The 14,341-nt window shown below is 54.2% G+C and overlaps 1 protein-coding gene across 1 annotated transcript in view; it reads left to right on the forward strand.

Annotated features, from left to right (window-relative positions):
• OTOF (otoferlin) overlaps nt 1-14,341 on the forward strand; it is a 154,598-nt gene that overhangs the window by 18,468 nt on the left and 121,789 nt on the right. Inside the window, exon 3 of the mRNA XM_059728060.1 lies at nt 12,156-12,244. Coding sequence (XP_059584043.1) covers nt 12,156-12,244 — 89 coding nt within the window. The remainder of the gene's footprint in view (nt 1-12,155; nt 12,245-14,341) is intronic.

The raw sequence follows: 14,341 nt of genomic DNA on the forward strand, positions 1-14,341 counted from the left end.
GCCATGGGGAGCGGACTCCAAACTGGGCCAGGACGAGAGGGCCCAAGGTCACATGCAGGCCATGTGCTGATGGCCCAGGATGTACATTTGCCCTTGGAATAAGCCGCATCCCCTCTCTGAGCCTGTTTCTCATCGGCTGCAATAGGAACTGCTATTAGACTGGCTTCTCCAGCCAGCCCCGTACAAACCCAGCAGCACACCGTGCTGCAGTCTGCCCTGCCACAGCCTCAAACCAAAGGTGTTCAATCTGGGCGCATCTACTGCACAGTAACCAAAAATTACAGCACAGTGCGGGCACGTGGCTACACGTGCATGCCCGTGCTGTGCACTAACTAAGGTGAAGTACACCAACTTGGGTGCAAATTTGCTTCCTGCATGATGCACGTAGCAAAGTTATGCCTGATTACTTACTGCGGAGTAAGGCACGTGTAGACGCCTTACTGTGCAGTAACACTGTTCGTCCACACACAGCGATACTGCACTGTAATGCCTGCATGTGTAGACACCGGCCTAAAAACTGGGCAGTAAATGCATGTGTAGATGCACCCTCTGAGAGCTGGTGCTGGTAGCAGTAGTGAGCTGTTATTTCTTGCTAGGCCAATCATTAAAGGGGGTTGTTGCACATGTGTGGTCATGAACACATCTTCGCTATCTCAGCTTGAATCTCAGGGGTCTGCTCAGGTCTTAACCTCCTTGCTGGAGCTGCCAGCATTGCTGCTATTGAGTGCCAGGAGCAATGTGAATACCAGCCCCTGCAAACAGGTGTGAACTCCCCGGGAGCTGGCCTGAGGCCCCAACCTCACACCAAGTCACTAGCGATCACCCCTTAAATGTGGGCACGCCCATTTAGGTGCCGTGTGGCCCGGTAGATCGAGGGCACCGAAGCAGGGGGCAGGACACCTGAGTTCTGTTCCCTGCTCTGTGTCTTGAGCCCCTGCCACGTTACATACAACGTGCAATTAATTTGCAGTCAATGTAGACTGGCAAAGCAATTATCTTGCCATAAATATGGCTGCCCAGCTGCAACGTTAGTGCTTGAAAATGTGTAACAGCTTTGTAGCTGGTTTCTATCCAGCTTTCATTTGGATGTGTGGTAGAAGCCTTCATTTCCCAACTCGAAAATGGGGTTCAGGCTGTTTCTCTCGGAGACCTTCCAGCGACACCTGCCTAAAGCCAGACATCGCTGTGAGGCAGGTCAAGTCAGCACCATTTGACCTTGCCCATAGTTTCATAGATTGTGGAGTCAGAAGGGACCCAAGGGATCATCGTGTCTGACCCCCTGCCCCTGGCCGGAAAGAGGACCGGGGTCAGATGACCCCAGCCAGGTGACTGTCAAGCATCCTCTTGAAGACCTCCGAGCTAGGTGCCAGCACCACCCCTCCTGCAGCCCGTCCCAGACTCTGGCCACCCTTACTGTGAAAAATTTCTTCCTAATGTCTAACCTGAATCTAGTCTCCATTAGTTTGCACCCGTTATTCATAGTCACTCCCTGGGGCGCTCTGCTAAACAGCGCATCCCCAATTCCCTGCTGTCCTCCCCTGATAAACTTATAGGCGGCTACAAGATCTCCCCTCAGCCATCTTTTGTATAGGCTGAAGAGATCCAGATCCCTCGACCTCCCCTCGTAGGGTCTTTCATGGAGACCACTAATCATGTGAGTGGCTTCCTCTGGACCCTCTCCAGATCCTCCGTGTCCCTCCTGAAGTGCGGCGCCCAGACCTGGACACGGCACTCCAACCACGGCCTGACCGCGCCGCGTAGAGGGGGAGCATCACCTCCCTCGCTCTGTTGGGCATGCGTCTGCTAATCCTATTACGTTCTGCCCATTGATCCAACCTGTCCAGGTCGGCCTGCATGTGCTCCCTGCCCTGTTGTGTGTTATCTTTGCCCCATAACTTGGTGTCATCTGCAAACTTGGAGAGGGCGCTCAACACACCCTTGTCCAAATCGCTGACGAAGATATTAAATAACACCGGCCCAAGGCCCGACCCGTGCGGGACCCCACTGCCCACCTCCTTCCAGGCCGAGACCGACCCGTCCACCACCGCTCTCTGGTGCGGTCCCTGAGCCGGTTGCCACCCCCTGACCGTGCAGGCGTCCGCTCCACGGCCCGTTAGCTTCCCTATGAGAATAGGATGCAAAACTGTGTCAAAAGCCTTCCTAAAATCCAGGTAGATGACATCGGCCTCCGCTCCTGTGTCAGGGCAGCGTGTGACCTGGTCACAAAAGGCTATGAGGTTGGTCGGGCAGGATCTACCCGTGATGAACCCATTTTGGTTTCCTCTCCTCATCGTTTCCCCTGCTGGGCCTGCACAAATGCGTTCTTTGATGATTTTTTCCAGTGTATTCCCGGGTTTAGAGGTAAGACTGACTGGCCTCAAGTTACCCGGCTCCTCCCTTCTCCCCTTCTTAAAAATGGGCACCACGTTGGCCCTTTTCCAGTCCTCAGGACCTGTCTGAAGCACCACGAGAGCTCAAACAGCCGTGCCAGCGGCTCAGCAATGACGCTGGCCAATTCCTTCAGCACCCGTGGATGGAGGTCGGCCGGGCTGGCTGACTTGTACCCATCCAGCCCCTCCAAGTGCTCTTGAAGTCAACACTAACCTTTGGCGATCTGGTGCCTTTTGGACATCTGCCTATGCTCAAGGAGGGGGATTGTCTTGTCCGGTACTTAGCAATACCGAAGCGAAGACCTCATTGAAGAGCTCTGCCTTTTTGTCTGCATCAACCACCAACTGACTTGATTTGTCCTGCAGTTTCTTTTTGCTCGCTATGTATCTGTAGAAGGACTTTTCATTGTCCTTGATTGCTGCAGCCAGCCTAAGCTCCAGCGCTGCCTTGCCCTGCCTGGCTCCCTGCAATAGCACGCCAGGGCGGTGTATGCCTCCTTGGTGGCTCCCGCCGCTTCCACTGCCTGTACATCTCTCTTTGCCCCCAGTCTTTCCTGAAGCTCCCTGTCCCAAGGGGGCTGGAGGGACTGGACACCACCTGGGTTAGGTGGAGGTCCCGCACACAGTGCAAGAACCTCCTTGAGCAGCTTGCTTTGGCCGCCTGCTCCTCCCAGCGAAAGGCTTTCTCCAAACCATGCTTCTGTAACCCAGCCAGCCCCTTCCCTCTCCCTTCTGCAAAGCCTTGGGAGCAATTGTCGGCAGCTACTCAGCAAAGAAACAACTTTTTTTTTTGCATCTACCTTGTACTGCTGAGCGACGCAGGCTGCACGACACCCGGCCTTAAAAGACCCGGCCTGTGATGCCGAAGCTGGCAAAGGGGATGCATTATTAATCCGTGTTAGGAGGACATTTCTCTCTTGGGCAGGGGAATCACCTTTGTTGAGAGTCCTCTGCATTGAAAGAGCAATAGCAATCTCCTATGAGCTCCTAGGAGGGCGCGACCGGGTCGTGGATGAGATTTCACTCGTTTATCCCAGCCTGCGTTATGGGGACGGTGTGGGCAGGAGCTCAGGGCACGGGCGCCCTGCTCCCGATGGGGAGAGAGAAGGCAACGGGGAGAAAAAGAGAGCATGGTAGTCACGTAAGAAAGTAGGAGTTGCCAGACAGAGACAGCCAAGATGCTTTGGAGAGGCAAGAGCCCTGCAGTCAATAGATGTGGGATTGCACACACACACTTACACACACACACACACACCCTCTGCCATCTGCCCAGCAACGACAAATGGACTCCAACTCTCATGCATATGGTTGAGTCTCTGAGCAGTTTGCTTTCCCAATTGCTCTTCCCACGATCGGTAGCACCGTCCAGTCTCTCCCGGGGAAGGCCTGGCTGAGGGATGCTCCCAGGGCCATGATTTCTCATAAGAGGGGTAGTAAAGCAGGTCACCCAGAGAGGTTGTGAGATCTCCATCCTCGGCTGGGATGATGTAGCTGGGGCCGGTCCTGCTTTGACCTCCTGACAATGACCTCCTCGTCGCCTGCAGACAGTTGGGTGGCAAAGCAGATGTGCTGTGAGCTCCCCGCACCAATGGCTCGGGGACGTCTGCAGGTGTTTAGAAATAATTCACATACCCCCGGTTATGAGCCTCTTTTGGGAGCTCAGGAGCCCAGGGTTGGTTTTTGGAGCAACTTGCACAGGACAGCTCGTTCTGGTAGGGTCAGTCCTGGGGCCTGGCTGCATCGCTCGGTGGTGCTGGCGTGTTTTCTCCGGTGGCCTCTTGCTGCTGTGGTTTTTGATGGACGGGCTGTTGGGATCTGTGCGATGCTAGCGAGCGGTCTTCCAGCTCCCAGAGGCAATGCGGAAATACAACTCGAATCTGTGTTTGGTTGGGAAGCTCAGAGAGGCGTAGTGTCACCCAACTTGGAAAGATGCAACGTCGGCATCAACTCGTGGGAGACGGTCATCCAGGACCGCCCCAAATGGAGGGAGAGTCGGCTGCAGGGATTAAATCAAGAATCCAGCACCACCCACAGCAGGTGGAAACACGTGCCCTAATTGCAACAGAGTCTGTCCATCCCGGATCGGCCTCGTTAAGCATCTTTGGACTCCCTGAGAAGACAATCATGGAAGACAAGCATCCTCGACGGCGCAGGACTGCTGTTGATGACATGACATGCAGCGTCCTGCAGATACAGCCGGCGTGGCGAGGAAGGACACCCTCCTTGCAAAGGGAAGAGTTACACAAATGCTGTCTTAGTTCCCCGGTGACCCACAATTAACTTCACCAGAAGGAGCAGAAACTATGTTTGCAATGTGCTTACACAGTGCATTTCACGGCCCAGGCACGGTGCTTTTAGCACGTTGTGAGCTCCACGTGCAGGGCAAGGGAGCCTGGCTCCATGCAGCACACACAGACTCGTTCTCGCGTCTGCCCCCTTCCTCCTCCTCAGTGGTTGTTACACTCACTTGTGACAGTTTTTTGCTAATAGCTAGTAAGGGCCTTCACCCAGGGGCCTGCATTTTCCTTCAAGTGCCTGCAGCATGTGGCTCACCGGGACTCCAACCCCAACGCAGCACATGCACCGGGAATAATCACATGCAATATCCATTTAGCAACAGCCTCATGGGTTTCACTCTCGCCTGCGGAGAACGGATGCAGACGCTTCCTTTGAGGAAGCCGAATAGCCACGTGCAGGTTCCAGCACGAGCCCAAAGGCTTGCACCAAGGAAACACATTTGCCCTTTTCGGGAGGATTTCCTTGCTGAGCTGCAGGTTCACGATGTAGGAGAGGTCCGTCCGCCTGTCTCCTTAGATGCTGAAAGTGGCATCATCTTCCATAGGCGACAGCCCACTTAGCATCTGGGGAGGTAGGCTATCACCTACAAAAGCTTGTGCCTCTTTAAACCAGTTAGTCTCTAAAGTGCCACCCTTGCTTATGCCTCTTTAAACTAGTTAGTCTCTAAGGTGCCACCTTTCCCTGCCTTCTGCCTGACTTCAGCCTAACATGGATGCTATCCAAGTCTGGCTACCTAGCTGACTGTCGAGGGCTTTTTAGTCTGGCAGACCAAGACAGAGTAAGATCAAGTGGCTGGAAGAAGAAGTTTAGTGAAGTAAAGCTAGGAATAAGGCACAATGTCCTTAACAGCCAGGTAATAATGACTCATTGAACCAATTACCGTGGAGGTGATGGATCACCTCCCTAGCACTTCTAAAAGATACACACCGCTTCAACCACATGCAGGAGCTACTGGGGATACCCCTGGCACCTGGATCACAGAGGAGATTAATGAGATTATTATAATGGTGCTTTCAGGCCCCACCAGAATGGCCTATCCGTAACAATTAAAACCAGCGCTTCTCAGAAAGGTTTTCTCCCTACTGTTGCTGCCCGGATGAGAGAGATGAGACCTAGCATCCCTAGGATGTCTGCATCTTTCCTTTCTGTGGCTGTAGAGTGATTTTCACCCCTTTAGTGCCATGGGTCCACCTTGCCACAGGGCAGGCCCTTTCTAGATACTCAATTGGGGAATTTTCTGCCCCGCTCCCAAGACAGACACGTAATAATAAGCCGTATGCATGGGAAGGGGACAAAGCAGGGAGTTCCCTTCAGGTCGAGAGGTTTCGGGGAAGGCAGCTGGAGAGCAGGGCATCTTTTATTGCAACAAGTATGGATAAAGTAGGATCAAAGGGAAATCAGGCTGGGAGGATGCTCAGGAGTCCACCGCGTCCAGCCTCCTGTCTGAACCAGTCAGGCCCAGTGGTTTTCCAGCCTGCTCTTGAAAACTTCCAGTGATGGAGATACCCCCGGGTCTGTACCAGTGCTGAGCCATCCGCAGAGCTAGGATGCTCTTCCTGCTAGGGAGACTGCCAAGGTGCAAGCATGAAGGAGTCGGTGGGCAACGGGCAGGTGAGGGGTGCTGTGTCACTGAGTGAGATTAGGGCAGGATGGCCCAGTGGTCAGGGGCAAGCCCAGGGTTTTGGAGACCTGGGTCCAGTTCCCTGCTCTGCTATTAGCTTGAGGAAATGACTTAGCAGTTCAATGCCTCAGTTTCCCCACTCCATACCATGGGAATAACCCCACCTTAGAGGATCACAGAGGGAATCAAAATGCTGAAGGACTGCGAGACACCCGTGATATTAGAGTGACCAGGGAGATCCAGGCCCCCGAGGGAGTCGTGGAGAAGGGATGAGTTTCCCAAAGGGTTTTAAGTGGTTGGGAAGGAAGACTGGGGGCCAGCAGAGAGATGCCAAGGGAGGAGAGGTGTCGTGACCTGGACAGGCCAGGAAGATTGCTGTCCTGGTTGCACTTGGTAGGGATGGGGAGGAGAGGGGGCGGAGGGCAGCTGATGTCTCTTGGAAAACCTGACTGCCATCTCCAGTCCTGTATTGCAGAGGCATTGCCTGGGAGATCCTCCGGGGACTGGATGAGCCAAGGAAACAGCAGCAGAAAATGAGGAAAGTCACCAGTTGAAAGCCAATCTAATCTGCATTCTCATTTAGTCTCTCTTTGGTCTATTTAAAAAAGAAAATGTATTTAGACTCGCTCTCCCTTAAGGCAGAGACGATGTTTGAATTCCTCCATCCCAGCTAGAAGATGGCACAGAGCGCACCCTCAGCAATGTTACAGGTGACACCAGGCTGGGGGGGGTAGTACATACAGTGGAGGGTCGGGCTAGGATTCAGAAAGACCCTAACACGTTGGAGGATTGCACCAAAAGAAATCCCATGAGTTTCAACGAGGACAAGTGCAAAGTCCTGCACTGAGGAGGGAGCGATCCCCTGCACCGGGGCAGGCTGGGGGTGACGGGCTGGGCAGCCGCTCTGCAGGAAAGGACGTGGGGGGACAGGGGATGAGAAGCTGAACAGGAGCCAGCAGTGTGCCCGTGGTGCCAAGAAAGGTAACGGTGTGATCGGCTGTATTATCAGGAGCGTTGCCAGCAGATGGAGGGCAGTGATTCTTCCCTCCATTCAGCACTGGGGAGGCCACATCTGGAGTCCCGCATCCAGCTGTGGGTCCCCTGCTACAGAAAAGATGTGGACACATTGGAGAGAGTCCAGCGGAGGGCAATGAAAATGGTTGTGGGGCTGGGGGACAGGACTGGTGAGGAGAGGCTGAGGGAAATGGGCTGATTTAATCTGCAGAAGAGAAGACCGAGGGGGATTGAATAGCAGCCTTCACCTCCCTGCAGGGGGGCTGCAAAGAGGATGGAGCTGGGCTGGTCTCAGCGGGGGCAGATGACAGGACAAGGAGCAATGGGCTCAAGCTGCAGCAAGGGAAGTTGAGGTTGGATATTAGGAAAAACCTTCTCCCGAGGAGGGCGGTGAAGCACTGGGACAGGTTACCCAGAGAGGTGGGGGAATCTCCATCCTTGGAGGTTTTGAAGCCCTGGGTAGACAAAGCCTTGTCTGGGATGACATAGTTGGGGCTGGTCCTGCTCGGAGCAGGCGGTTGGACTAGTTGTGACCCCCCTGAGCTCTCTTCAACCTTCGTTGTCTGTGATTCTCTCTCTTTCTTGGCACAGATGCCCTGCAGGACAACAGGGATGCTTTCCTGTCCCAGGCAGGGGTTTTCCCTTGCAATGCTGCCCCATGCAGCTGCTCACCAAGCTTTTATTTATAGGGCAATTTATAAAGATGAACTTTTACCTGGTTGCCTTCTCACTGCCTTAACAAAATGACCCCCTCAAGGATGCCCTGGCATCTGTATCATGGCACATACCTGGCACTGGTCAGAAAATATAGGCGGCATCAAAAAAGCACAGCTAATTTTTGTCTCATTTGACTGCTTTCACGAACCACCCTGTCAGCAGGAGTGTATTCAGGGTTTGTAAGCATTCATTAACGATCCGGGAGGAATAATTTTAGCCTGTGTTCGTGAATGGTTTGCTTTGATCACGGTTCTTCGATCTGGGCTCTTGCACTTGGATGCAATGCGGGAAGCCGGCGCTCTGATGGTTTTATATTGACAGCCCACGGCTCGTTCCTAGCAGGGCTTTGGGGAGACCTTGCTCATCAAGCCGCGGTTTCTGCATGCGGTGCTATGACATGCAGCTATCAGCTCGCCCGTGTGGCCTTTTAGGGGTCTTTTCCCGGTCCCTCTGGGCACCATTGGACTTTCTCTCCTTTCCATTGCCCTGCCGTCTCGTGCTCACCTATTGCAGGGGACACAGAGCTGGAAGGGACTGTCTGGGTCCCCAAAGGCAGAGCTCTGCTTCCTCTGCGTGAGAGTCCAACCCTTGCACCCTTCCTGCTCCTCACTGTGGCCCGGGCTCAAACCCCGCCTGCCCAAAGCTTTCACATCCTTCTGCTTGTGACCAAAATTTATCCCATGCTATGCTTGGCTTGCCCCCCGGTTTGTACAGAGCCCAGTTGTATCCCCTCTTGGCCTTCATTTTTCTGAGACCTCTGCTTGGATGAGAGGGGTCATCGTTGCTCCCACCCCCCTGCCCTTCCCTGCACCGGCCCAGGTCTGGGAAGGCTTTGAGGCCATTCTCCTCCCTAAGCCAGCTCCTCGGTTGCATTTCTTCCCCCCGCCGCTCACTACCCACCATTAATTGTTTCTGTGACTAGAAGCCAGAGATTGGGGCCCTGCTTGTTCCTGATACCCCGGTCAGCTTGTGCTTGCAGCTTTCTGAGCCATTTCAGAGCCCCCCCACTGCAGAAAGGATGTGGGCACATTGGAGAGTCCAGTGGAGGGCAATGGAAATGGTTGTGGGGCTGGGGGACAGGACTGGTGAGGAGAGGAGGAGGGAAATGGGCTGATTGAGTCTGCAGAAGAGAAGACCGAGGGGGATTGAATAGCAGCCTTCACCTCCCTGCAAGGGGGCTGCAAAGAGGATGGAGCTGGACTGGTCTCAGTGGGGGCAGATGACAGGACAAGGAGCAATGGGCTCAAGCTGCAGCAAGGGAAGATGAGGTTGGATATTAGGAAAAACTTTCTCACTAGGAGGGTGGTGAAACACTGAAACGGGTTCCCCAGAGAGGTGGTGCACTCTCCATCCTTGGAGGTGTTGAAGCCCTAGGTAGACAAAGCCTTGTCTGGGATGATGGAGTTGGGGCTGGTCCTGTTGGAGCAGGGGTTGGACTAGATGTGACCCCCCTGATGTCCCTTCAGCCCTCATTGTCTGTGATTCGATGGTTTCAAGTCTGCCCCCTTCCTTGGGCAAGGGAGAGAGCATGGCATTGTTTGGGTATCCAGGTCCCACAGACGACAATGTTTAGGCTTTGCTGGCGTGGCAGGGTGGTCCAAAGAGGACTGAAGCAACAGGGCATGCCAAGGAGAGGTGGTTGGGGTACCGCTGGCTTCTCTGCAGGATGCCTGCCGGTCCTGGACGGGGAAGCTCTGGCTCAGCGATGACAAGTCCTGGGAGTCGATGAGCTGGGAAACACAGCCAGCAGTTCAGGGAGCTGGAAAATCATAGAGGTCACAGGGCCGTGGGGCTGGAGGGGAGCTGCAGACGTCCCATCGAGTCCAAACCCTGCTTGAGGCAGGATCAGCCCTGTGCAAATCATCCCAGACAAACCCACTGCCCAGCCTCTGAGCAAAACTGCAGTCACCCCTGACCCAGCACCAGGCATCACACCCGATCCTGCCCCAGGGCAAGCAGGGGGATCACAGCAGCCAGCGTCCTGCTGCTGTAAAAGGGGGTTAATATATAGTCCAGAGACCCCAGGTACAGGCCGTGCCCCTGCTACAGAGGAAGGCAAAATCTCCCCAGTCTGTACCAGTCTGAGCAGGGGGGGAAATCCCTTCCTGACCCCAACTCCTGCAATCCTGCATCTGCACAGAGCCCTTTGTGGGGAGAAGCTAAGACAGCCGATGCAGGGAACCCACCTATAAATTGCAGCCGCCTCTGGGGAGGAACATGGCACCATGTACCGCAACGTTGCGCTGCCCCTTGGCATAGGACAGCACGTTTTGTATGCATGCAGGTGGTAGAAAGGACGGTCATCCAGCTGGACGTTAGCTCCGGGCTCTTCTTTTGGGGATCATTAACAACCACGCGGCCCGGATGTCTGCAATTTGCCTCTCTGAATGACGGCAGCTCAGCGCTCTCCAGGGCTGCCGTGGCGAGCTGGTTTCAAAGGGGCCTGGATGGAAAAGCCCCTGCTCCTCAACCGCCCGCCTACCCCCTTTTCCACTGCAGGGTTTGCCTTGCCGGGGGCACCTCTCCGCAGTCACGGCCTGGCGCAGGCTGCTGAGATACGGCAGCTTTGCAGGGATGAATGGCACGAAAGCAGGATAATGGCTCTAGGAATTGGCAGCCGCATCCCCTGCCGAGCGTATTGATCGGTTCGGTTCCGGCTAATTAAACACGGCTGTCTGGAAAGCAAGGAGTGAAAAAGCCGTAGAGCCTCTGTGAAGAGATGTTAAACCACAGCCCGTCCCAGGGATGGGCCAGCCTGAGCCCCCAAAAGTAGCACTAGAAATGCTGCAGCAGTCTGAGAAAGGAGCACGAAACAGCACATTATATTATATTATATTATATTATATTATATTATATTATATTATATTATATTATATTCCCTGTTCGCCCTTCGAGGAATCAGGCAGTTTAGGGGGGTCTCCATGTGAATGGTTGGCAGTCAGGAATTGGCAGTGAAATTCATGCTGCCGGGGGAGGGAGCTCTGCATCTCAACCCTTTCATCCCCTTTGCTTCAAGCTGGGCAGAAACACTCAACCTCGGTCTCACGGGGTCCTAAATCATCTTGAAGCCAACGTGGATTTGGAGACTGGACCGCTAACAGGCTCTTAGCGAGGAGTCTGGGTGGGTGGGTTGGCCCACGGCTTCTCCGTCTCCTTTTTCTCTGGCGTTTCAAGGACCAATTCTGGACGAGATCAGCAAAATGCGATAGTTGGTTGCGTCTCTGCCACTTGGCCCGGATGAGACTTTTGCAATTGATTTTGCAGGTTCAGTTTAAAACAGAGCATTAAAACAGGCTCAATGCAACGTGCTTTCCAAACCCCTCCTCAGCTGATCCGTGGTGATTTGCAGGCGTCCGAACTGGACAAAACCCTTCAGGCTCCATCAGTCCGTTCCTCCCTGTCCAGGTCAGGATGTTACGGCGATAGCGCATATGCCAGCGTCCTGCTGGTTGTTAAATGCGCCCTGTTATTTTAGATGCTTTGCAGAGAGGCAGGGACCTGTGCTATTTTCTGCCAACACCTTTGGGAGGAAACTGCCTTTTAAATGTTGATTTAACGACATTTTAAAGTGTTAAAACACCGCTCCCTCTGCCTCTGGTGACCAAGCTCCTTTGACAATTTGTATTTCCACCTCCATGCCCCATCCCCTAATGCTAGGGAAACTCTCAGCAGAGCGGAGCTGGCCACGATTGAAGAGGTGAGTGACCCTGTGCTGCAAAGAGTCAGAAATCCCAGAGCTGTGGGGCTGGAAGGGATCTCCAGAGGTCCCATTTGATCCAACCCCTGCCTGAGGACAAAGACACATATCCAAAGACACATAAGCATCATTTCAAAACTCAGCAAAGCCCTTCCTTGCTGGGCTGCATCCCCTAGTGACAGGAGAGAGGGATGCTGTAGCCTCCCCTCCCTGTCCCTGCACCGGGTCCTTCCCAAAACCTTATCCCAGCATGTTCCTTCCCTTGCACCTCTTCCCTGGGGCACTTTGTGGCACTGCCTTGCTGCGGTCTGGTCGGCACCGGCTGATCCCGGGGCACGTGCAGCCCCCGCAACCCAGCTCCTGGCCTGCAGCAGCCCCCAGAAGTGCCCTAACCCGGTGTCCCTTCTCTCCTCCACAGACCTTCCGGTGGCCCATTGCCAGCAACATCGATGGCAACGAGATGCTGGAGATCCAGGTCTTCAACTACAGCAAGGTCTTCTCCAACAGGTGAGCCAGCCCATCGCCTCCCCACTCCACGCGCCCGGGGCAGCCCCCCACAAGCTGCTTCAAGCCTGGACCGAGAAGCTAGTGGCCACTTCTAGGGACACCAGACGGATTCCCTGCCCTGCAAACCGCAGCTAAAATTTGCAAACTCGGTAGCCTGAAAGCCCCTGAATAAGCAGCCTGCTTTTCACCGGGTTTTGCCATTGCTTTTGGCTGGTGCAGCACGCATTTGGGTGTTGTCTGGGTGTCTCAATAGGGGATGAGACACCTGGAACATCTGGCAGCCCTGCCACAGATGACTTTCTGTTTTATTTCTCTTCCTGCCTCTCTGGGTTTTACTTCCCCGGGCATTTAAGTTTCAGTACTGTGTGCTAGGTGATGCATGTTTTCACAGATTTCTTCCTTTAGCACATTATTTAGCTCATCCATTAGGCACGTGCTTGAGAAAAGACTCCTTTCTCCCAGCCTTTGAGCCGCTGGGTTGGTTATTTCCTGGGTTTTCCCCTCACTGCAAAGACATCAGTGTGTTCCCCCGAAACTGGGGATTAAATACAAAGCAACTCTCAAAGGAGAAGCCTGGAAGGACCTGTGTCTACTGCCAGGGGAGGGGGTGGAAAGAGGTGCTGTCTCTTTTGCAAGCCAGCTGAGGAGTTACAGGTTGGATGAATGGACTGTGGGGTGGATAGAAAACAGGCTGGATTGTCGGATCCAAAGCGTAGTAATCAATGTCTTGATGTCTAGTCGGCAGCCGGTATCATGTGGAGCGCCCGCGGGGTCAGTCCTGGGGCTGGTTTTGTTCAGTGTCTTCATCAACAACCTGGACGATGGCAGAGCGCACCCTCAGCAAGTCTGCAGATGACACCAAGCTGGGGGAGCAGTAGATACACTGGAGGGCAGGGCGAGGATTCAGAGTAACCTTGACAAATTGGAGGATTGGAGCAAGAGAAATGTCCAACACAGACAAGTGCAAGGTCCTGCACGTGGGAGGGAGCAATCGCATACACTGGTGCAGGCTGGGAGTGACGGGCTGGGCAGCAGCTCTGCACAAAAGGACCTGGGGGGGACAGGGGACAAGAAGCTGGACAGGAGCCAGAAGTGTGCCCGTGGTGCCAAGAAGGGTAATGGCATCCTGGGCTGCGTTGGCAGGAGCGTTACCAGCAGATCCAGGGACGTGATTCTTCTCCTCTACTCAGCACTGGGGAGGCCACATCTGGAGTCCTGTGTCCAGCTGTGGGCCCCCACTGCAGAAAAGATGTGGACAAATTGGAGAGAGTCCAGTGGAGGATATGAAAATGGTTGTGAGCTGAGGGACAGGACTGGTGAGGAGAGGCTGAGGGAACTGGGCTGATTGAGTCTGGAGAAGAGAAGACCGAGGGGGATTGAATAGCAGCCTTCACCTCCCTGCAGGGGGGCTGCAAAGAGGATGGAGCTGGGCTGTTCTCAGTGGGGGCAGATGGCAGGACAAGGAGCAATGAGCTCAAGCTGCAGCAAGGGAAGTTGAGGCTGGATATTAGGAAAAACTTTCTTGCTAGGAGGGTGGTGAAGCACTGGAACAAGCTATCCGGAGAGGTGATGGCATCTCCATCCTTGGAGGTTTTGAAGCCCCGGATAGATAAAGCCTTGTCTGGGATGATGTAGTTGGGGTTGGCCCTGCTTGGAGCAGGGGGGTGGAGTAGATGTCACCTCCCGAGGTCCCTGCCAGCCCTCGTGGTCTGTGATTAGATCTGGAACCAGAGAGCCCACACGCTGGTTAAACACACCCATGGCTGGAGCCGGTTACTGTAGGGCTGCATGAACACAAGGGATGCATTGCCCAAACCCATGGAAAAGCTGTAAAATCACCCATGGTCCATACACTCCCCAGCGGTGTAGCCCCGTTTTGCTGCCTGGTTGTTCCCTGTTAAAGGAGCACGCTCTGGCAAGCTAGGAAGTTGTGTAGGGGAGCGTGATTGGGGTGATGTCTTGATTAGGGAAGGATGGGGTTTGCTGTTTGGAGGCAATGAGGAATATAGAGGCACAGCTGCAGTAAATCTATCCTAAGGCTATGGGAAGTTGCTCATCTCCCAACCCAGATTCTGCTACAAAGCAGCCCTCCATCCC

This window comes from Alligator mississippiensis, chromosome 1, assembly GCF_030867095.1.
Source record: "Alligator mississippiensis isolate rAllMis1 chromosome 1, rAllMis1, whole genome shotgun sequence".
Classification (NCBI taxonomy): Eukaryota; Metazoa; Chordata; order Crocodylia; family Alligatoridae; genus Alligator; species Alligator mississippiensis.